Source organism: Rhea americana, unplaced genomic scaffold (assembly GCF_003343005.1).
Source record: "Rhea americana isolate MKP2758 unplaced genomic scaffold, rheAme1 scaffold_76, whole genome shotgun sequence".
In the NCBI taxonomy this organism is placed as follows: domain Eukaryota; kingdom Metazoa; phylum Chordata; class Aves; order Rheiformes; family Rheidae; genus Rhea; species Rhea americana.
Window position 1 is genome coordinate 1,237,577 of NW_028186934.1, and position 23,891 is coordinate 1,261,467.

General features: G+C 45.5%; 1 protein-coding gene across 2 annotated transcripts in view; it reads left to right on the forward strand.

Annotated features, from left to right (window-relative positions):
- The first annotated feature begins 1,627 nt into the window (after positions 1-1,627).
- PLD1 (phospholipase D1) overlaps positions 1,628-23,891 on the forward strand; it is a 72,867-nt gene continuing 50,603 nt past the window's right edge. For both annotated transcript variants that reach the window (XM_085322303.1, XM_085322304.1), the window contains exons 1-5: positions 1,628-1,801; positions 19,619-19,804; positions 21,048-21,175; positions 21,462-21,607; positions 22,350-22,458. In XM_085322303.1, the coding sequence (XP_085178429.1) occupies positions 19,651-19,804; positions 21,048-21,175; positions 21,462-21,607; positions 22,350-22,458 (537 nt within the window). In that variant the 5' untranslated portion in view covers positions 1,628-1,801; positions 19,619-19,650. The remainder of the gene's footprint in view (positions 1,802-19,618; positions 19,805-21,047; positions 21,176-21,461; positions 21,608-22,349; positions 22,459-23,891) is intronic.

Genomic DNA, 23,891 nt, shown 5'->3' on the forward strand with positions numbered 1-23,891 from the left:
GCTGTTTCCCCTCCAAAGGCGGTAGTATGTTGGCACTAGTGTGAGATCCCTTGACCCCGCGCCCAGAGCTTTGCAGTGCAGGGTTGTGTGTCTTCCTCTAAGTATGGCTTTGACGGCTCTTTGGAGTGGAAGAGGTGATGTAGCAGTATAGGATGACTTTACATACACATATTCGTTGCTGCAGATTTTTCCTCCTTGCTATTCTCTATTGCTTTGTTCTCTTTTTGATGCATAGGATTAGAAATGTCTGTGCTGTGTTTTTCCTAGCTTAATATAGAGATCACTGGTGAGCCACCTTGACTCATAGCTTTCCGTATACGCTGAGTTTAGAAATGTTTGAGGCAAATACTGTGAATTGAGAGAAGACATGTTGGACCTACATTTGGAACCCAACTGAGAAATGAATTTGAGATACATATTTATTACTGTGAAGCATGTCACTCTCTGTTTTTAGTAAGCCATTGATAAACCAAGTCAGAGTAAAACCACTTTAAATGAGCTGAACTAGTGTGGTATAGGTGTGCCTATAAACGGAGCAGATACTGGTGGCCCAGACTGATGTTCTGGTACAAAACGTGGAGATGCTTTAATATTGCATTGCCAAAACAGAGATAGAATCCATCTCTGACAGTAGTGATCACAGTTGGATTATTTATCTCATGTGGATTTGTGGACCACAATTCATCTCCTTGCTACATTAAAAAAAAAAAAAAAAAAAAAAAAAGTCTTCCTTTAAGGAAGAAAAATACCATAACAACCATATTGAAATCATGCCACAGGGGCAGAAGTGTGAACACTGAACTCTCTGGGAAAAAGCACCATGTCTCCTGTACAACTGCAGTGATGGAAGCTGTAGTGTTGTAGACAGGTTTCAGGCACTTTACCAGCGTGCCAACATGCAGACTATGTTTTAGCTATTTAATGTATGGAGGCTTTTTGCTTCTCTGCCTGTCAGTACAGTGCTTCTAAAAGCATAAGAATTCTCTCTCTTGGTAAGAAATCTGCGTCTTTGCATATTAAAAAGGTCTCTGAGAGAGAGTATTGGAAGTAACATGAAAAAATGCAGCATTTGCAGGTGAGCGCTACCCAGATACAAGCAATATGTGACCATAATTATTAGGTTGTCTTATGCTAAAAATAACATTACATGTATATTTAATGTATTGTTAATTTGCACTGACTTTTCATTTGTTTCCCTAAGCAAATGCAATTGTTTCTTGGCTGTGGTAGGGGAAAACTCACTTTTCCCATTTAAAGTAATTGGACTTCTATGAGAAGAGTGCAAAAGGGAGAATTTGCTCTTTCTTTGAGAGCTGCCTTTGGGTTTACGAGTGCGGAGCAAGCCAGTTTGAGTCCCCGCATTTGTGGCAGCATGAAGTTGAAATAAAAAAGCAGACTTTGTCCTCGCTGTGAGTTGTTAATTTCTTGATTTTGCTCTAATATGAAGTGCCCACTATACAAATGTAGCAGAAATCGTTAGTTCACCGCGTCCTTTTTTTCCGCCCTTCCTGCCAGTATCCCAGTATTCTGCTTAACATACGGGGAGGGGTTTTCACCTAATTAGCAATGCTCATAGGCTGAAGTGCCCCTGTGGGTTGGGTCATGCTTCATTTTGCCTTTGGGGAGCCAGCCTGAATACTTGAACCGAAGCACTTCGCAAGACGCAGCTTTCCCTGCCTGTGCAGATTGTTTCTGTGCTTGTTTTCCTCATAGTAGCAGAGTTCTGGATAGTGACTTCGTAGGAAGATAGGTTTCTGATTTTAAAAGCACCATGAGGCATCTACTTCCACGGGGGCAGAAGGTTGGTAAAGAAAGATTTGAAGTTTTTTGCTGTTTTCTGAATGTTTTGTTTCAGTGTGTTTGTCAAGCTAACATGGAGCAGCTGATTCAGTAGTGCTGCYAGATCACTGATTTTTGGCTGCAGGGGAGAGGACAGAGAAAGTGGGCAGCTGATTTTGTAATCGTTTCAGAAAGAAAAGGGATGTTACTTACTAAACATATGACATTTTATTTGCTGGCTGGGCTCTATTTGTGGTTGTGCCAAAGCTAGGAAGTGAACTTTGCTGATGGAAAGATGTTTATCAGGCTTATAGTATGTACTCAGAATGACATACAAATTTTTCACACTTTGAAGTCTTTAATTCAGATTCAGTAATGCTGATCAGCCTTATCCTGTGCTGAAATTAAAAAGGGGTCTGTGAAGGTTCTGGATCTGGAAATTCAGAGATGGTAGTTCTGCATTTTGCTGTGAACTTCAGCATTTCTTGTTCACTGAATTGTGTGCATCTGGTGTAGTATCAAAGATGATGAAACTGGCATCTCTGCCCTGTCTCTTTTAGCAGCTGCCGTTTCAGAACATTGGAAAAACCTGTGAATTTCCCAACACACGCTCACGTAACCAGTTCTGCTGCACTGCAACCTTGATCTCTTGRAGCGAAAGCCTCTCCTGCCCGTTCTTATTTTTCTTTATTTGCCACGATGCTCTTTCTCAGTTTGGGAGCCTGGTCCCTGAAAAATCTTGCTTTCAAAGGCACTAGGTGTGTGTAGGTCCAAACTGGGCAATTATTCAAGCTGGTGCAGTTCTGTTGACTTTGGGAGCGTTTCATCTGTTTGATCAGGATTGAAATGAACTCTCTTTGAGTAAGGACAGTGTGTATTATACATTCAGGTCTACATGGTCTCCAAATTCTGCTGTTAAGTAAGTCTGTGCAATGCCTCTGAAGTCATTAAGATTATGTGGATGTTTTGGGAGAGCACTTTTCCTTGTCTTATAGTACTTTCATTGGGTGGGTGAAGATCTGTTAATTTGACATTAGTTTTGAAGAACAAAAATAACAATAGAATGTAACAGCAAAGCTAGTACTTCTATGACCACAGGAAATAATGAACTGTGTTTTCATATGGCTTTATGTTTCTTAGCTGTTTGCTTTTGCCCATTGGGGGTGTGTGCACTCTATTTTAAGCTTCTTTAATTGCTCAAGAATTTATGTTTTCTTTTCCATGCTGTCTCTGGTATTTGACAGTGTGAGCTCATGCTGTACATTCTCAGGTAATCAGGGAACTTAATTTCTCCCCTCTGACTCTCCCTTTTCCTGACACTTACATGAATGTTAGCCTTGTAAGTATGTTCTTGTGGCCAAATCCTACCCAAATTTGTCCGAAGTTAAGAAGTTCCCAGTTTAAGTACTCAGRCAGAATTGTTTATCTTGGGCACAAGGTTACCACTCCCCACCTTCAGTTTGTTGTCAGTCTTTAGTGTATTTATTCTAAATATACGGAAAACCTCTTCTGCTAACAATAAGCATTACCTGTGAGATGCTTGGAGCTGCCCAGGATGAGACCTACCAGGTTCAGAGCATGTCCTGGCTGCAGTGCTGTCCCAGGGGACAGGCACAGGCGCTTGAGTACCTGTGTGGGGAAGGCCACTGGGGAGCTTGTTCCACACTTGCCTGTGTTATTAGAAGAGACTCTTACCACGGTTCTCTTGTTGAAGATGCCACGAAGCCTTTAAAATTGATGGCTTGTGGTGGGGGAAGCATGCCTGCCCTTCAGTGGTGTCGTGGGGAGCGAACCAYAGGAGAACCACTGGCACTTGAACTGTCAAAACATCTTCGCTCATCCGTGCCAAGGAGGTAGGGCTGCACCTGAGCTCTGTTCTCACCTCCAGCTACGAAAGCAAGCCCTGAGCTGAAGCAGCTCCAGACCTAGGCCAAAGAGGCCTGGCTTCATGGCCACGTGGGTTGAAATTTATTAAAACTGATTTGGGAAAAAAACTCCTTTGGAGGGAGGGAAGAATGGCGGGGGGGGGGGGACCCAAAAGATCTGATACCAAATATATGGAAATTCCCATGGATTTTAGTTCTGTCTTTGAGAATTTGGACAAAAATCATCAACAGCTAGGTACTAATATTAATTGAAGCTTATYGAGAGATGTGCGCCTGTTTAAATTTTTGCCAGGAATTAACTATTTGCAGAAGATCAAAGGGTCTAACTTCTTTGCACATTTGATTTTTGTCTAGATACTTAAGTTCCTCTTTTTCAGGATCCTTAGAAATTGATGTTGTGGCTCTGATGTTTCTGGAGAGCCGCAGCAGATTGATTTCCGTGGAAGCTGTGGGACGCTTTCCCTTTTGAGAAGCTCCAGCTCCTACCGCAAGCATCACTCTTACCCTGACAAGGGAAGCGGGAAGCTCCTTAGAGCGAAGGAAGAGTTGGCTGGGATCAGAACTGTGAATTCTTTAAACTGCTTGCTTACCCACTGCTTACAATTTTATATTTATGTAATCTTGTGAAATTATTCCTTCCTGAAGCAGCCTGAAAATCACATGCCTCAACCCGAAGTTTCTACCAGTTCTCTTAAGTAGCAGAATGAGAAGGCTTGTGTCAACTTGACGTTGTTAACCGATATAATTTATGAAATGCTCTTTAGACTTCAGGTGTGCCTGCGTTAAAGAAACGATCTTGTATTTCACAGTGTGCCTGTTTGCTTCAAGCTGTGGTTTGAAAAATGTTTTCTTTGAGACAAGCAGATACGTGCAGATTTTACCCCTTTATCAGCTAGTTATGAATTGAACTCACTTTTCTTTTTTTTTCTTTTTTTGAGTTTTTCCTTCTCTGGAAACTGGTTTAAAGCAAGTTATCCTGTCTTCAGGAAAAGGAACATCATGGGAATACACACACTGCCAGTATTGCCGCAGTTCTTATTCTCTGAAATAAAATCAGAAAATGGGCATCAGTCATTAATATTCCTACAGTTTTCTGMATGTGTCGTCTTTGGTGTGTCCAATAGGCAGGCATATAGAAGAAACTCGCTTTCAAAAATAGTGAAAACCGCARAGGGTAGCAGCAGCTTCGTATGCTGTGTTAATAGAACTTCTCGTGTATGCTTTTGGTGCAAACAGGTGTTTTTTTTTTTTTTTCTTCTTCAAAATAGCTGTTCCAATGTGACATTTAGTCTTGTTAAAACACCAACAGTTTGTGAGTGGGAATGAGTGTTGTACAGCGGATCTAAATCGGTGTGAAATACAACTAAGCAAGCAATATGTTTCCTTCGAGGTGTTTATTTGCTGGACGCTCTTGTGTCAGTAGCGGCAGGTCTTGGCTCACACGCCGGCGGTGGGAGGAGAGGACGAGTGGCTGCTTTGCACCTTTTCCTCCTTTTGTTTTGCTGTTATTTATTTTTAACTTGCTCTCACGTGGCCTGTGTTGTGGAGACTTTCCTGGAGGGACCAAAAATGATTTTGTCGCAGCTGTTTGAGAAAAAAATTACCRTTTGGTGATTCTTCATCCCTTGCCCCCAGCATGAAACCTTGGCYGGGTTTTCTGTTGCCCACAGAGGTGGTGATTTTGGCCCTGGTTTGGGTGCTGCTGGGTCGGCTGAGAGAGACGGCTGCCAGGCTGCATCGCCTCTGCACCACCTTCTCCCTCGTTTTAGGCACTCTGCTCTCTCCAAGGCAGGAGAGAGGCCTATGCTTCGCAGGCAGGAGACGAGTCCTGCCCCTGAGAACCAAAACTTCTTATGGGGAAACAACTCCGCCTTGTACAAGCCTGAACAGAATCCAGCATGAGGCAAAACCTGCTGAAAAAGAGGCTGGAAAGGGGAAAAGGAGCAGCCAAGAGCGGCGTGCAGACGCGCGGCGATGGGCCGTAGGTAGGCAGCGTGGAAGCGCAGAGCGCAGCCAGGTTTTACGGGCCCCGCTTTCCCTCGAGCTAGCCATCTCGAGATAGGTCCCTAGTGGGGACAGAGCACGGCTCCTCCCCGCTCTGCGGACAGCCGTGACCGTACCGAGCTACGTCAGATAAAAACCGTGCTTTGCCTCTCCAAGGATCTTGCAGAGAAGTACTGGTTTGCATTAGTCACCTGGATGTGCTGATGTTGGCTCTTCCTTCTCTACCCCTTCTCCTGAGTGGAGAAGGCATAGACATGAAATAAGAACTCATCCTCTGCCCTGAGGAATTTGCTGCCTGAACAGACCGTTTCAGGGAGAAAGAGCACAAGAGGAAGGCGATWGGAGTAGTGGTGGGGTGGACACTTGGTGGGAGTGAAGGAGCATCCTTCCACTTTGCGTTCTGCTTGAGCTGAGTTTTGATATGGGCAGCACCTAAAAGAGGAGCTGCAGATCTGAGAGCAAACCTGGCAGCTGGAGGAGATGGAAAACCTCTCTGCTATTTCCACACTTGCTCAGCAGGAAAAGGCATTTTCTCTGGAAATGGAGTCCTCCCTGYGCTACATAGGTGACAGCGAATATTTATGGAAATTGGGAGTTATTCTTCTGATTCTGTACCTCCCTTGGTAGAGGAGTTGAAGTGTAATTTCCTTGATTGCATTTTCCCAGATCAGTTTGTTAGAGGACCGAAGTCCCGTCTTCATTTACGCTAATGCAAAGAGACTGTGAGTGCTTCTTGGTCAAATTAGATAAACCTGTAGCTAAACCTTCTCTCATGCTTCCTCTGGCATCCCACAAATGAGTGCCTCAGGTGCAGGTGAGGGATCCAGCCTGACAGTATTCACAGCTGGGGGGTCAGCAGATTGCTGTTTACAGCTTGACTCTCAGCATCAAGGGAGAAGGTGGTCTGGACACAGCGGGACCGCTCTTCTCTCGGAGAAGCGTTGCCGTTCAAGAAACAAAAGGCAGTATCAGGAGGACAATATCCCACAGACGAGCCCTGTGACGTCCTTTGTCCGAGTCTGTGCAAGCGGGTGATTCATATGTGGTTGTTGTTTCTGGTTATCTTATCATGTCGGAGCTTGCTTTTTTTTTCTCGTGCGGGCGCTTTTCGTGTTGAGGACCGCGTGAGTGACGTGCCTCAGGACTTCCCTGTACCTCCGGCTAGGAGCGTTGCTAATGTATAATGGATGACACATCGCAAAGCGGCTTCCCAGAAACTTCTCCCAGATGTGCGGCTGGYAAAATAGGTATGTTGTTTTTAATTGCAAGTGCTTGTGTCTTTTTTTTTTTTTCCTTGCATCTTTTTAGCCCTTGTCTTGGTCCCCCATGCAGAATCAAGCCCAGTCTTGAGTGCACGTGACTGGTTGTGTCGTCTTTCGGGTTAGAGGTGCCGTATAGCAGAAACTCTTCTCGCTGTCTTGGGCTGTCTCTTGATCAGAGCCTCCAGGGATTCCCACAGTAGAAATAAACCCCCGATCGTGATTAATTGCACGGTTCCAACACTAAGTGACCTGTGATATTATTATATCCATGAGAGTACATTGTAACTGTGCTATAGCAATAACTGTCTACAGGCAACCTGTTTAAAAGAAGTCTTTGCTTTCAAATAATCCTTGTCTAAATGTGACACGGGAAAGGTAAGATAAATGGGTGTCTTGGGCCACGTTGTCTCCTTTTATTCAGAGTTGAAGCAAAATGCAGTTACGTGATGCCGTTGGCACGTTCTCACAAAGAATGCAAAATATGCCTTGTGAAGTGCTTTCTTGAGTTTGCACTGAGAAGCCACCCCGTCGGTTTTCCTGTAAATTCAGCCTCCGTATCTGTTAAGGTTAATGGTCTGTCAAAATGATTTGGAGGGAATGGAGTGCATCGTGCATTCTTTTCAAGACAAATATTTTGATCTCTTCCCTGCTTTTTTTTTTAATGTCTGTTTTTGTAGTTCCTGTGTTCTGCTGTGTATTTTTACACAAAACCTCTTATAGGAAGCCTCTTTAATGGAAACTTTTATTTTTCCCCTCTAAAAATCAGTATATGAGTGTATGGAAGTCAGGAGTGGACAAAAGGGTCCCACCCAGCTTTAGGTCTTCCCAGTAAAGAATAATAGATGAGTCATAACCAGTTGGAAATATCTGTGGTTAGATCCGATCCCACTGAATTCTGGCAGCGACTGTGGCAATTTAAGCCATTTTGTGCACTGGGAGAAAGAACCAGCAAGATGCAAACTGCTGTGTCTGAGCCCTTTCAGTTTTTTTTTCTTTCTTTCTTTCCAAACTCTAGCTTTTCTTTCTGCCAAGCAGTCCTTTTCTTCGCTGAAACCCTTTGGAGCAGTATTGCTCCAGAAAGCTGTGACAGTAAAGTCACAGCCAGTAAAAAAAAAGTAATGTTTAATTTTTTGGAAATTACTTGAAGACTAAAGACTGCTCTGTGTAGTTGCAGCTTTTGTGCTGTGAAGGGTTAAATTTGTAAGGATGGAAGTCATAACCTTAATGCTCTGATTTCCTCTAGGAACTTGTGGAGAAGTGTGTAAAGGAGTTCTCACAGATTAATAACAAGCTGCATCTCTGGCTTGTTCAGACATCCTCACTGCTTGTAACTTGGTGGAGGTCTAGGTACATGTGTAGGAAAGAGAAATGAGGAGGCAGCTGAAGGTGGTTAAAGTTCACATATGAATATCTTCATTTACTGCCTACCATCAGCACAGTTCTGTACAGTCCTGATGGAGGAGTGTGATATTTTAGTTATTTATCTTATCCCTTCAGGAAAGAGGATCGAAAAAAATCAGAGGCCTCAGTTTTGTTCTAAGAAAACTGTCAGAATTGTTAATATGTATAAATGAGCTATTTTGCATAAACTTGCAGGTGTTCAGTTGATTTGAACAAGAAACATAAAACTGTTCTGTTTCTACTTGTTTGTATATAATGTGTGATTTTCTGTTGAGTTTGTTTTCAATCTCAGTTCAACAGGTACCAATCTAAAGCCTGAGTAATCATTCCAGGTTTGTTCTTGAAATCAGAGCCTAACTTCTGTAATTATTTGTATTTATTCTATAATTATTTCTCAATTAAGAATAAGCAATCATACACTTCTTGGTATAGAAAAATTAAGTACCCTGGGTCCTGAATGCTATTGTAATCCTATGGAGGATCTGGGAATCTTCTTAGAAAGGCTTGATTATAAAGGACTTCAGGTGGCTTTGCAAGTCTTTGGGWTATCTGTTTTGCCCTCTGAACAGTCTTATGCTTACCTTTGGGGATTTTCTAGGCCAACTCTGAACTCTGTTTTTCTTGTAAACTGTTTTCAAACCTTTTGTTTTGAATAATGTATTGCACACAGGTTTAATCTAGGGAGAGGGAAAATGCAKTTTTTTGTAGTCCTTTATATCACCGTTAATCCATATATGAAACTGATAATGAACCAGTAGCCACTCTGTGTGGAGAAGGAAGGTCCAGAGTTTGTTTGGCCTTATCGCTGATTGCCATTCACCCTGGTTGAGGATGAGCAGCTGATTTTGAAAATGCAAAACAGGAACAGGCATGCACCCACCTACTGCTTCCTCTGACGCATCCTGCTGTAGGTTGAGTAAGGCGCCTTATTGTAGTGCGTGCACGTGGCGTTGGATGTTCAGRGGTTTGAAGTCCATGCCGAGGCTATTGAGTGCTATAGCTTTAGGGGGAAATTAAAGAATGAAAGTCAGCTGAGATTGGCAACCTCAAACTATTGTGGGATTTATTAGCCAGAACATGTGAAGCTTGTTTCATAGAATCACAGAATCAGTAAGGTTGGAAGGGACCTCTGGAGACCATCTAGTCCAACCTCCCTGCTCAGCAAGGTTACCTAGAGCAGGTTAGACAGGGTTGTATCCAGGCGGGCCTTGAAGATCTGCAGAGAAGGAGACTCCACAACCTCTCTGGGCAACCTGGTCCAGTGCTCCGTCACTCTCCCAAGGCAGAAGTTCCCCCTCACGGTCAGGCGGAACTTCCTGTGCTTCAATTTCTGCCCTTTGCCTCTTGTCCTGTCACACGGGACAACTGAAAAGAGTCTGGCCCCATCCCCTTGACACCCTCCCTTCAGGTGCTTGTACACATTGATCAGATCCCCCCTCAGTCTTCTCCTCCCCAGGCTGAAGAGGCCCAGCTCTCGCAGTCTTTCCTCATAGGGCAGATGCTCCAGCCCTCTGATCATCTTTGTAGCCCTACGCTGGACTCTCTCCAGTAGCTCCATGTCTCTTCTGCATTGCTCAAAAAAGCCACTGGTAGARACTTCCTTATGGGAAGGTATAAGTTGATGCTAAGAGCTGGGATGGCAGGGAGCACTTTCAGGTGACACGGAGCTGCTGTGGCTGTCCCACACTGCAGGATTTGAGGTGCTGGGCCAGTCGCTCCAACCTGGCCTGCTGACTTGGCACTGGTGCTCGCAGGGCTGGTTTGGGAATCTGCTTTAGGCGGGGGGGCARTGGGGTGAGAGGCCCTGGCTGAGGAGCCTGTGAAAATGCAGGAGAGGTGCCCTTGTCTGGGGGGTGGAAGAATAGTCTCCTGAAGGTGCTGTCCCTTTTCTGGGGAACTCCACTAGTGTCATAAACCTGATGTTCATGGCATGYGTTGGGTTTACTGTACGCGAGTAAATCCCTATCCTGCAGCATGTGCAACAAACAACCTGAAGTTAGTTTTTGAGCKTGTGATGTGCTAAGGTTGGTTCATGCTGCCTTGAAGCATCTGATGCCGCCATGTACCTGTTCTGCATGAATCTCCTGGGACTGTCCCAAACTGCGTATCGCAGATGCTGCGTGTGGATCTCAGCCGTGTTGTCAGGTGCTTGGGGACTTCCCTGGAGAGGGACAAATGCAGCGACAAACACTCTGATGGACAGAATGGGATGGGTGGTAAGCACGTGGTGGTTGCTGTGAAGCTGGGAGCTGCTGTGGTTGCCGACRGTACCGCAGCCTGACAGTATAGTGCTGGGATGCACTCCTGGGAGGTGAGCTTGTTCACTAACTCTTCAGGCAGAGAAGGGAGTTGAACTTGGCTGCTTGTATGGGAACTGCTCCAAAACCTTCATTTGCTGCAGTGGTGTCTGTCATCTTTATCTTGGTCTTCTGTGCATGCCTGCTGCTCTTTTTCTCCAATGAAAATATTTGAGGAATTTAATTAAAAATGAAAAAAAAGATTCAAGTCAACAAACTGCATTGTTTGTAAAATAATAATCTTTTACTAAAAACCAGACTATCTCGATCTCCTGCTACTTCTTGTTTCCACGATGACTACAGAAATTTCTCATCCCATCCCATTACTTTGAGCAAATTATTTAAGAGTTTTCTTTTTTTAAAAAAAAAAAAAAGTTTGCTCCTTTATGTATTTGTTTTGATTGTGATTTTAACAGCAGTATGAGAAAAGAATAATGTCCCCACTTAATGGAAACTTAACAATAACCAGAACAGTTGGAGCTAAAAGTGAATAAGGCAGCCAGAGGACTGTAAGCTCTTAACAGTGTACCTGCGTTGTCTGCCTTTATATAGAGAAACAGCTGCTGAGAGCAAGGAAGCGAGCAAGCATCTGCGTAGGGACGTAGGAATGAGCAGGCAGGGTTGGAAGATGATGGCTGAGAGATCCTGTTGCATTAGCCTATTATAAATCATACCGAGGTGCGAGAGTACAGGAAACTGTATGATACCTAGTCCTAAATTCTGCCCCAAGCACAGGCCGGTGCAGCCTTTCTGAAGTCCACAGCATTGCCTGCTGTTACACTTGGGTTTAGCGTGGCCCGAGAGAGCTATGAAGTTCTGTAAATGTTCTCGTTTGTCAGCTATGACCTAAACCCATCTAACGCAGTTGGTTTGAAGTGCCAGATTGCATTCCAGTGCTCTTGCTCAGCCCATAGTTAGTGAAATTCCATGCAGAAATATGATTTGGCAGGTGGTGATCTCTGGGAGCACACATGGCATATAGATATCCCAGAATAGCATTGAATGACGTACAGTAAACCAGCCATATAGACATATACATCTAGATAATGAAAACATGTCCTGTATTTATATGACATGACCAACTATRTATATGAGCGGCAGAAATCCTTACCGTTCCAAATGCAGCGTGGTGGTCCTGGCCGCCTCTCGTTACTGTGCTCATAACTTMTTCCAGAGCCCTTTGCGTTACTGTGTTGCCCCTGCAAACTCTTCAGGATTTCTCTAAAACTTTTATGCTTTCTGGCCTCATGCCAAGAGCTATGTGTCTGTCACCACTCTGATGTGCAGCATCTTTTGGTATTCCTACTGTTTTCACTCTTAGAAGCAGATGCTTTTTCTAGACACTTTCCCCTCATCCCTTTCCCATCCCATTGCAGCCCCCCTAACTGGACCCTCCCTGCCTTATGCTTTTTTGCAGCCCTCTTTCCTGAGCCCTGCTCCCCTCTCACCCCCAATGACATGTTCTTTCCTTTTCATTGCTCCCCTCTACCACAAAGAGTCAAATAAGTAATTACATCAGTAGGTTTTTTCTTTTTTCATTACTTYTAAGGATTGTTGAGGTCTTGCTAAAGCTGGGGTGATACTGATACGCAAGGTGCTGTCAGCCAGTTTCTTTGCCTGCCTATAGCTACGTGTACCCACCCTAGGATTCCAAAATGCAGTGTAAAATATGTATGTGAAGGATGAGCGCCGCTCACTGATAAACACCTAGCGATCAGCTTGCAGCCCGAGGGCCGCCTGGGCCGCGCGCTTTGCACTGGGAACGCTGAGCCGAGGCCCTTTCTCCCGGGCCGCTGCGTGCACGGGGCTGTGCTCGTCTTCTGCTTTAGGCAAAAGAACCCAAATGCGAAATCTATTGTTCAGAGCATCCTTAGAGATCATGAAGCTCGCTAAAGGTTGCAGGTTCACAGACCAATCAATGTTTAATTTTCCTCTTAGACGTTTTCAGACTATCTGAGCTGTAGGCTCGGTTTCCCAGGCAAGCCTGCGCAGTAAGTGGAGGAGGTGTCAGCCAATGTCAGCTCTTCAGTTGCAAATGGTAGGCTTAAGGACATAATTTTGCAAATGGTAGGCTTAAGGACATAATTTCATACCTGTTCAGTAGTTCAGGGCCTGATTCTGGTCTAACATCCATGGAAAAATGGAGTAATGGTTTCAAACAGGGCACTAACAGCAGCCGGAGCAACACCRTCCTGTCGTCTTGTGACCTCAAGTTGATGCTCTTTCGTAAACCTTTAAGGTTTCTTTTCGTGTCAGTGTTTTGTAAAGCAAATAAAATGAATCCTTGGGAAGGGCCTGACGCTTAGGCTTATTCTGAGTGTGGGAAAAATTGCAGCACGGRGGGGTTTTCTGACTGCAGGGTAGGTTAGTCACCTTGGGTAGYGATACTGTTGCCTGTCGTGACCACCAGTGCCTTACTTCATGGTTTCTACCTATTTTTTTCTACTSTTCGTTACAGACAGTGTGGGGCAGGTTCTTTCAGTTTGCCCTGTTTGTACAGGACCCGGTACAGCAGCAGGAAGGGCTCTTAGACCCTGCTGCAGCACAGATGATACAGGAGGGATTTCTGTAGATTTACCTGTTACTTAACAGGAAAATCCAGTCTGTAAACGTCTTGTCTGCTTCTGCAAATAGGCTCTCCGGATCCTGGTGGCTTAGCTTATTCTGCTGGAAATCTAGTGTGCTCGTGGCTTAGCAGCGAGTCTCAAGCAGAACTATAAAGATCAGTAGTGCAGAACCAAAAGGCTATATTGCAGTCATCAAAGCAGAAAACACTAATTGCTTCCTGCTTTTAGAGGTGTTACTGTTAAATGTAAGAACTTTCTGACAGAAGCAGCGTGTATAATACTTTGTTTTGTCAAGACTGGGCCATAGATAAAAGGTCTAGATTGGGACCACCTCTGAATATCATGCTTATTGTYGTTTTGGGTTCATATTTCAGTCCTCCAGCTGTAGGAGATCTTTCCAGGATGGGAGCAATGTTTTATTTCCTATCCAAGAGAAGTTTGGAGGGGGCTAATTTCAGAAGGGCTGGTTTTCACAAGACTATCTGTGTGCTATGCTGACTGTTTGCTCCTCCAACTAACTGTTTTCTGTGTATTAAAGTTAAAAGCAGAGTTAAATCATTGCTGAGGGTTCTTGAAAATACCTGGCTTTTAATCCTCTACTTAGGGAATGTAACAAATGCTGTCCGTCATCTACAAGAGCCGTTGCATTTTAATAAATGTAAGGGTATACTGTAAAGCAAGGCCAGAGCGCGTCTTTGTTTTGCTCCGTACCGGTGTYTGGTTTTTCCGCGGGGTGAGTTGCAGGTCCAGGCTGCTGTGAGCGTGCCAGACCCATAGCAGGCCGGTATGGCACGCCGAGCCTGGTGACAGCCCCGCGCTGTCCAAGGAGGTCTGACACCTGCTGAAGAATTTGGAAGGAAGCCGTGTGTTATCATGCCAGGACATAAATCTGGGGTGGTGACAAGCCTTGCTCCTACTACGAGATGCAGATAACTCCTCAAAASGGATTCCCGTGAGCTGAGGGTATTTCTTCATAAAGGAGTGGTCCAAAATCAATTAAGATTAAAGTATGCAGAACCGAGATATACATATGTGGAACAGCTTCATCACCAGGCAGGGCAAATATTTGTGGAGAGCACTGTGTATGGGATTGCCTTGGCATCTCATCTTGGCAATCAAAGGTCTTTATGGAGTCCAGSCTCCTAGCAGTAGAAGGAAAAAAGGCGTTCATGGCTCAAGTCTCTTTTTTTTTTTTTATTCCCCCCCCTCCCCAAGCTTTGTTTTAGCTCGAGGCCGGAGCCCAGTCTGCTTTGCACAGAGCGYTGCAAGTGAGGAACTCGCTGTGCCTGCACGGCAAAGCCAAATACGGGAGGGGAGGTCGTGTTTAATAGCCTTTGTCAGAAGGTCATTTTACTAAGAGAGATGTCGTGAGAACTGAAATAACAGTAATTTTCAGGGATTATAGGAATGTTTGACCTGACAGAGGTGGGAGTTTATGCCTAGTGTCAAACCCTGGGAGACATTAGCAGGAAATGTTTCATTTTTACTGGCCTTATTTTCTGTTCCCTCCTTCCCAAATGCAGGCTCTCTTGTTTTCATAGCTCTGCATGGTGCTTCCCAGCATCATAACTTCATGAAAAAGCAGTGATTTTCTGAGCTTGTTACAGATCGGCCGACGTGATGCATATAAAGGAATAAACTTGGGCTGAGCGCGTTTTAGGTGGTCTGTGCTGTTGCTGGCTGCATGCCTTTTGAAATCAGGACTTGCTGGCCTTCAAAATGCAGATGTGTTTCAAAATAATTAGTATTTATTAAATAGGTGGGKTTTTTTTAGTCTTCTGACTGCCATACCTTTAAAGTCGCACTTTTTTTTCCCTATGCAATGATCAGAATTACGCTGTTACTACTTTATTAGTGGCTGAGATTCTTGTATAAACATCTAGGTTTTAAACCTGGAGTTTAAGGAAAAAAAAAATTAACAAAAATAGGTATCGGACCTGAAAAGTCACARAATTGACAGTCCTTACTTGGGATTTCACAACACATTAATCCCCCAGCCGTTTTGAATAATTTTTGTTTTACAGTCCCCTTTTCCTGTTGTTGAAACCCTGACTCCCAGTGTCGTCACTATTTCCAATGTATATTTACTAGCCAAGGAAGGTCTGGGACTTGTGTGCTGTAGTGACAGCTGGAGGCGCAGAGTCTGTTATGAAGAAAAAAGAGTTTATCAAAAAACTGGGCTGGCAGAAGCATGGTGTCAGCACTGTTCGTATTTTTTGTTAATATGTTTCTTTTTCACCTCACTTTTCAGTTTTTCATCCTCTCCCTGTTTTCCTTATTTGTTCAGTCTTCCCAAAGTTTYGCTCCCCCTCCACCTTCTGTTTCTTTTATCCTGGCAGAATTTGAGCCTGCTACTACCAGAGTATCAGTGTCACTCTGAATATTTGGTGCCATCGTGTCGTCGTGCCGGCTGCTGGCTCCCTCGGAGGCGTTTTGGCGTTCCTGCTGTGCAGGGGGAGGTTCGGCAGGGAACTGAGGCGTTGTTTCTTCGCCTCTGCCCGGGGAAGATGGATTGCACCACTCTGAGTCCTGACACAGGCTGGTACAGACCTTTAAACCTTGGAGACTCTGCAGCCTCTCCAGCTCACCCAGTCCAGGGCTGTACTCTTTCTGTTATTAAAAACTCTTATTTTTGCCCCTAGTACTTTGCAGCAATCAGACACTGAAGCGAAGTATTTAGTTCTCAGTGAATTTTCTCACATTTCCCAGAGTTTCTGCAGTTTGCCAGGATTGTTTGACTTTTCTTTCTGTCCTTCGCGTAATTGCCATACCTCCAAAGCTGGCACTGTCTGCAGATTTTTGAGAGCGCGTTATCTTGTCTATCATTTGTGTCATTAGTGCAAATAGCGAGTGGCACTGGATAGTCAGGGCCTGTGTCTGGGKCTGGATGTAGCCCTTCTCTTTTGACTTTGACTCATGGATAACTGCTCGTGCAGTACGTTTCTTTCCAGCCGGCGTTGTGCCCAGCCTGCTCGGATTAACCCGGGGCGCATTCCTTAGCTTGCTTATAGGAGTGTAAAAAGTGACAGCAGCGCAAGCTCTAGCAGGAGGTTAAATAGCTCCTACTGAGCAGAGCCTCGAAAAAAATTTGCAGAGGTGCTAATGAGGCCGTGGCTCTCAGTGGGGCCCAATTTTCCATCGCCCTTTCCAGCTGGCCTGCGGGAGAGGCGATTTGCACCCGTCTGCGCCGGCGTCGTGGGCTTCGCTGGCACCTTGCAGCTCTCCAGCAGCCCGCCGCCGCGGCGGGAGCTCCGCCGATGCCCTGGTTCGCGGGGCTCCAACCCAGCCCTTAGGCCAGTCGCGTTTGCCCTCTGCAGCCCGTAATCTGGTGGTAATCTAGGCGGGGGGAGTCCTGCTGGTGGGGCTGACCCAGGCCCGGCTTTATTCTAGGACTTGTCTGTATCCTCTGTGAAAAAGCTTTAGCTTAAAAAGAGTTAKGCAGCTGTGCTGTGGTGCTTAGCAAATACTCGTTACACGCGCTGGTTAATTGTTTATCCATTAACTCACCGTGTCAGGGAAGCGAACGAGGAGAACCCTGGTGAACCTGGCAGCGCGCGGGGCGGAGGAGAAGAGAGGGTGCACATCCCCTCCTCGCCGGCTCCCGCCCGCGGGCGCTTCCTCCGGCCTTGCCCGCGTGGTGTTTCTCTGCTCGATCGCCGGCGTGCCGAGCGCAGATTTAAAGTGCGTTCGGGCCTCTCTGCCCTTCGATCGAGCAAACCTCTTCTTTTGGGAGGTGCGCCGCGTTTCCTCGAAGCGTGAGCATCTCCGCAGACCGGGRAAAGCTGGGACCGCTTTCCGAGAGCACAGGCGAGAGGCGCAAAGCAGCGCGCCGCCCGACTTCCCTCAGCGGCAKCTCGCGCGACAAGCGCAGGTGTCCGAGAAAGCCCTTTGCGCGGCCGGCTGGGGCGGGGGGATAGAAGGGGTTGGCGTGACGGAGGGTCACGTCCACGCATGGTGCCGGAGCACCTGTTGCCTGGAGCGGGGCAGTGCTGTATTATGTTCGCTGCGTGCTCCCGCTGCCCGTGACCCCCAGTTATTTCAGAAAGCCTGGCGTTAGGCTGGTGGTATGGCCCCTGTTCCCCAGTGGCTCCGGCTGGAGAGTTATTTATATACGTCCGCTTTCTATGGAGAAAATCGCCCGCCATCCGAAGCCGATCTATAGCTGGTGAGATGACTTCACTGCTGGAGAAAGATAAAGCAGAAGCTTGTACCCTACGAGTAACTATACGTTTTAAAATTCCCTGCGGTGTATTGTTGGTCGTAGGTGAAGTTTAAAGGCCCTGATGGTGAGAATCGCCTTTCCATCTAAGCGCGGTGAAGAAGATGCAGAGCAGCGCTGAGGTCACATTAAAGGGAGGCTCCRCAAACTTGGTAGAGCAGCAGATAAAATAGGTGGCTTTACTTTATGTTTCTATGTATTTCCACCTAGGAAGATTAATGCAAACCCATACTTTGCCCTGCTGCACGGCAGGGGATCAAGGTAGTCTATGGGGTAAATGCATGTGGCGTCCAGCCCTGAAGAGCTCCCTGCTGCCAGGACATCAGCGGCCGCCGTGCGGAGGTAGCAGGGCCACTAACCCCCTCTGGGCCCTCCCTCAGGGAGGGGGTGGCCTTCTTCCGAAGGTGAAACCTTGTTGATTCTGGGCTGCATTTGGGATAGGAGGAAAATTGACCCAATTTTTCTTCATTCAAGTTGGTCTGGAAATTGAAGGCAACTCATTTTTTAACTTGTTTTTAGACTTGCATGATATTAGCCTTATGTAGCAATAAAATCAGATACTACTTTTAAGACAAAAGGATGACAAAGAATGTTCTTTCAAAAGCAACTAAACACATGAATTATCAAAACGTTAAATTATTTCCAAATTACAGCATATCCAACTTTCTAAGCAGCTCATTAAGAATAATTGCACTGTGTTCTTTGAAGGATTTAACTTCAGAAGTGTTACAGTTTGTGAGGTTTTTTTAATCATTCTTTCACATAATGCAAGAGCTCTCGTGAGTTTAAATGCGTTTCCTTGCGTTGACTTCAGCGAAGGATTACCAGTTTGTCCCATCCGTGTTTTTTCAGTGTAGCTGTCAGGCTGTTATGTTTATTACAGAGCAATGCAAAGACTGAGGAGGCGTTTTGTTGCGAAGATGCCCACGCAATGAGGCGTAACTGGGTTCGGGGACCAGCAGCCAGGGCCTGCAGCCCTGCAGTGAGCTCCCGTGGGATCTGGGGAGCTGCAGGATGGTTCATACGTGTCAGGGCCTCTTACCTGGGCTGGGGAGGAGGGGGGGAAGCTTTGCAAGCGGTTGTAAGTGATGAAAGCTTGCGTTGGTGTTAGTGAACATGTTTCATATCTTTTTTTTTTTTTTTCCTCCCTCATTTTTCTCCTGTCCTAGGCTCCTAGCAATGTGGGCAGAAGTAAAGGTGGAAGGTGCTTTGCAACTGCCCAAATATCTCTAAGTGCTGCTCTACAACTGCCCCCAGCCTGCAGCAGGCAGGGTGGTCGGCATCATCCCCAGCGGGGACCCAGGCCCTGTGTTCAGGAGGACATGCTCTTTGGTGAGGGCTCTTGCTGGGTGAGAGTGGCTTCCAGCCCGTGTCGTTCCCAGGCTTGCTGTGGGACTGAACAAGTCACTTGGCATCTGCATGCCTCAGTTCCCCTCTCTAACCTGGAGACAGGAGCCCTCGTGGCTGTATCTCTTGAACCTGCTGAGGGGATAAAGCTGTTAGAGAGTGTAAGACATGCAGATGCCATGGCCCATCCTGTAAGGTGAATAAAAATAGAGAGACTCTTAATACAAAGATTTTTTTTATCACCCTTTTAATAGTGGAAGGTTGAATACTTGACAAAAATGCCTTTTTTTTTTTTGAGTGATTTTTTCCTCTATGTAGCCTAAACTTGGAAATGTAGCTTTATGTGAAACAGGCCTACAGTTTGGCCAGACATTAAAATGGTATCTGCTTTTTATCTTTATTATGCATCATTGTTATTACAGAGCTAGCTGAAATGACTAGGCAAGTTGGTGTAAAAGGTTGCTTGCTTTCCATTTGAGATCAATATGTGAAGGTACTCTTAAGCTATGAGCAAACCCACTGAAGGCTGAAACATGAAATATTTCATATTTTCCATTTAAAATAGTACCACGGTATGAGAGTCCTGTGCTCACTAGAATCAGAGGAAGTTTTTGTATTGTAGCCTGAAGTTGCCTTTGCTTTACTGCTGTTCCCCTCCGCTCCGTGCAGTGATTTACTGCAGCCACAGGGCTAAGTACTTTGTAATGGATRTATAGGATGAGGATGGCTCAGATGAATGTGAGGTTGGAGGGAAGGTGGTCTGCAATTGCTAATAGATTCGTTAGACTCTGACAGCCCTGCAATTTAGGATATTATAGGAATAGTAGTAACAGTYCTCTTCCTTCCTCCTCAACAGCCCCCCGTGGTTTTAGAGTGCCAGTCTCTGAGATGTCACTGAGCAGTGAAAGGCATGTAGATACGTCGACGCTGAAGAAGATTGCTGCAGACATGAGCAGCGTAATAGAGAGCCTGGACACGAGGGAGCTCCACTTTGAGGGGGAAGAGGTGGATTCGGAGGTGCTAAGTGATCCAAAAGTCGCTGGTGAGTTAACGCCCTGGCGTCTTCACTGTATGTCCTGCTTGGAAGTGGTAACGGAGGGCCTCCGAGGTGAAGACAAGGCTTTGCATGGAGGCTTCCAGCAGCGCGGGTGAGGGGTGTGTGTGTGGGATGAGACGCGTGGCGTGGTTTTCCAGGGCATGGATGCTCCCAAGAGCGCGGGATCRGGCAGTGAACTCTGCGAGGGGTGAGGGTCCCCCGCTCAAAGGGCTGTTGAGGGTTCCCAGCCCCTTTTCAGGAGTTACGAGCCTTGCGGCGTTGAACTCCGAGATTTAAACCCCCAGTGTGATACTGTTGATAAAATAACTTTGCTGGCTTCCAAGGAGACTCTGTTACTAAGCAATCTAAGATGATCAGTGAAGCAGTAGCCGTGGATTTTTCTCACTTAGGTCTCTTGTGTGTTTCTTGTGGATGTCTTTACGTTTTGGCCACTAGTCCTGATTTACCGCTACTGCTTTATGCTGTTACACTATCTAGTTTCTGGCAACTCAGTAGTCTGAGGTCTTCTTGTTTCTTGTTTTGTTTCTTTTTTTCCTAAATTACACAATATTTCYACCACATACTTTTTTTCAGAGTCCTTAAAAGGCCCTGAAAATGACATGCCATCACTCCTCTCCAATTCCCACTACTACATAAGAGACCTAAATCCACAAGCGCAACTCTGTGTTCCCGTGCAGGCAGGGTGGCTGCCGGCACACGTGGCCTCTCTGCACGCTGCCTGCATGAGAGGAACACCGGACTCCTAGACGTGCCACTGCATCCAGGCTGGACCGGTGCATTGGTGGCCCAAAAGTCCTAGCAGGYTAGAGAGGAGGGAGGTTCAACCCCCTTTGCCTCGCTGACCGTGCAGTTCCTGTCTCCTACCATTTTGCGTGACTGTGCTACAACGCTTCCTTTTTACATCTGTGTTGAGGAGATGGCTGGTCTGGTGTGTGATTTTAATCCATTGAAAGCTATGGTGCAGCCTCAGTGGTTTCTGCCCAGTCATGGACCCTGTTTTAGGACTGGAGGCATCATTCTTCATGCTTGATGTCTTCAAGTCAAATCCTCTCTGAGAGTTTCTTTAAGCTCTCTTAGAAAGATTTAAATAAAACATGGTGCTTTTTGGTGAAAATAAACTATGCAATGCTCTAAAGCATGTTAAAGTGTTCCACTACCTTCTGCTTTTATGCCTTCATTGGTCATTTAAAATGCTGTTAAGTTAACTGGGATTTTATGATCTTTTTAGTGAGCATTCCATTCTCTGCAATTTATCACACGTGTGGATTCAAAGAGCCGGATGTACAGACGTATCTCAAGGGCTGTCCTATCAGAGTGCGTGTTTTGGAAGTTGAACGTTTTACTTCAACAAGGAAGGTCAGAACCTACACTCAAATGTCATTTTATGTCCATAGAACGATAAAGTGCTACTTATGGGCTAACTTTGTGCATGTCAGTTCATGAGTTCAAGAAATAAGACTGCCCGAGTCTCAGAAAAACACTGAGAGAGAACGTTTCCTGTCCTTTTAAAAAATTAATAAAATAGAAGAAGAAATTATAAGGAATAGTGATCCATAAAATACAATGAGGAATCTTTAGATGAGCTGCTGCTAGAAAACTGCTTATTTAAAAGCTGGAACACTTGTGTCATTCTTCTGTGCAGGTACCAAGTCCAAATGTTTACACTATTGAGTTAACACACGGAGAATTCACATGGCAAGTGAAAAGGAAGTTCAAGCACTTTCAGGAATTTCACAGGGAACTGCTGAGGTACAAGGCTTTTATACGCATCCCAATCCCTACACGGAGGTAAGCATGCATTTTGGAAAGATGCAATTTTATTTTTTTCTTTCAATAGCATATTGGTGTAGCTCCACTGATCCTATTTACTTTCTAAGCAGGAGGAGAACTTATTTCAGTCTCTRTGGAGTTAACAGCTATAATCTGAGTAGTCCAAGTCTCTCTGCTGACTCAGGGTCCCTGGCTTACCAGCTTTTGAGCAGAATTTCCCTTGACACCAGGGAGGAGTTGTGCTGTTGCTAATGGAAACTGTTGGCATAACATGGCTTTCTGCCAGTATGGGCCAGATGTGGAAGATGCAGACCTCTTTGGTGTGCAGCTGGCGTTGTAGGGCAGTTTGAGATGTAAGAGGGTGTCTGGGAAGAGATTGCACGTAGAAAGAGGCCTGGGCAGACTCTACCCCCCTCTTGCTGGGGGAAATGTGGGTAGAGGACATAAGGAAAGGTAAATTATAAAGGGTTAAGGACTAGTGGAGCATAATGTTCTAAGAATAGGGTTTAGATTCCCTTTCTTTAACAGGGCAAAAGGGGACCTGGCTCCTGTGATTTTTGTGCATTGTATATTTGTTCGTAAGCTAGTTGGAAGACTCACATTTCGTAATGCTTCCTGCCCACTTATTTCTCTTGTTTTTTTTTTTTTTTTTTTTGTTTAGATGGAAAAAATAAAGGATCAAATGGAAAGAGTTACATACCAAGGAGCGTACTCTCTCTCTGTGGTTAGACTTATCTTTGGGTTTTGTTTTTTCTTCCAGTCACACAGTGAGAAGACAATCTATCAAAAGGGGAGAGCCAAGGCAGATGCCAAGTCTGCCGCATACCTCAGAGAGCACAGTCCGAGAAGAGCACTTCTCTAGCAGGAGGGTAAGTGTTCAGGCTGCAGCTCAGAGCGTGCAGAGGTTAGAGAGATGCTGCTGGGGGGTTCTGATGTTTCAGTTATTGGGCAGGTTGTTTCCAAACCCACACTCTATCAGAGTCCTTGCTTTGTCAAGCAAAAGAATTTAATGGTGGTAAACTTAAACTCAAAGTCCAACTTTGAGGCCAGGTCATCCTGCACACAAGGAGGAGGACACTGCTCCCAGGGTTGATATGGACAAAGACTCCCTCTGCAGTGGGGGAGAGTAAAGATGCACAGAAGGGCAGTTTCTCTGCTCCCACCTGCTCCAGATTAAACATAGAAGATATAGCTCACAGAGTCAGGTTGCATGACAGAGGCAGTGCAGTGGCCATCAAAATCTGAGTGATTTCAGTCCTGTCCTCCTCTGAAAGAGGAGATGACAATCAGGCTCTCAATTCTGAAGTGGGTAATTCTAGATGAGGCACACGTGTTACACGTAACTGTATCAGATGTTAACAGATGGGTCCTTGTATGAAGAGGGTAGATATCCTCCTACTTCTTCTTTGCAGCTTTACTGTTTGCAAAAATTACTCTACAAAAACATGTTCTTTGATTCTCTGTTTACCATGTCCAGAAAAGTACTTTACTGTTGTTAACTCCCTTTCTGGCCTTTGTTCTGCTGAAATATCAAGTACTGATAGGTTGTGTCTCCTAGTTGTATGGTGCAGGATAACCTTCCCTTCTGATCAAAGCTTGGCTATTGTGCCAGAATTTTAGGGGAGAGAATTATTTAAGGGGGGGGGGGGGGGAAGAAAAGCTTTCTCAAACTTTCTCTTCTTGGTTTCCCTTTTCTCACTTTCTTCCCCCTAACACACACACACACAAATACTGCCTTTATCCATGGGGATATATATCACTGCTACACGCCTGGATGGGTGAAGTGTTGTCATGCTAACTTTCAGAAGGAAAACCAATTCCATTTCTTCTTTTTGCTTCATTTTTGTGTGACACCCAATTGCTTTTTGGGGTGGGAATGGCTTCTGTTTGCCATTCCTATAGATTAAACCTTGCTTTTTCCCTCCTGGGCTGAGCCTGTACGACTCTGCCCTGTTCCCCAGATCCAAAGAGTTTAATCTCTTCCTTGCCCAGTTACTGTGAGGATGGGGAGGAATCTCTTTCCTGTAATAGTTTGTTTCCTTCCCCTCTCCACATGGGGGTGGCAGGTCCTCCAGCGCCTGGCCTGTGTGGCTTGAGGACAGGAGAGCGCAGGAGCTGTGCTCCCCAGGTCCCTGCGGGAACCTGACGTTCCGGTTGAGGAGACTCTCGGTTGCGTCTGAGGCCRTTTTCTCACGAAGCCAACTTGCGTGGGCCAGAAACAGTAGGGCCTGCCTTTATGTTTAAAGTTGTTCTGAAGGTTGGACTCGGTCAAGATAAGTGACTTCTAAAATTGCAATGCGAA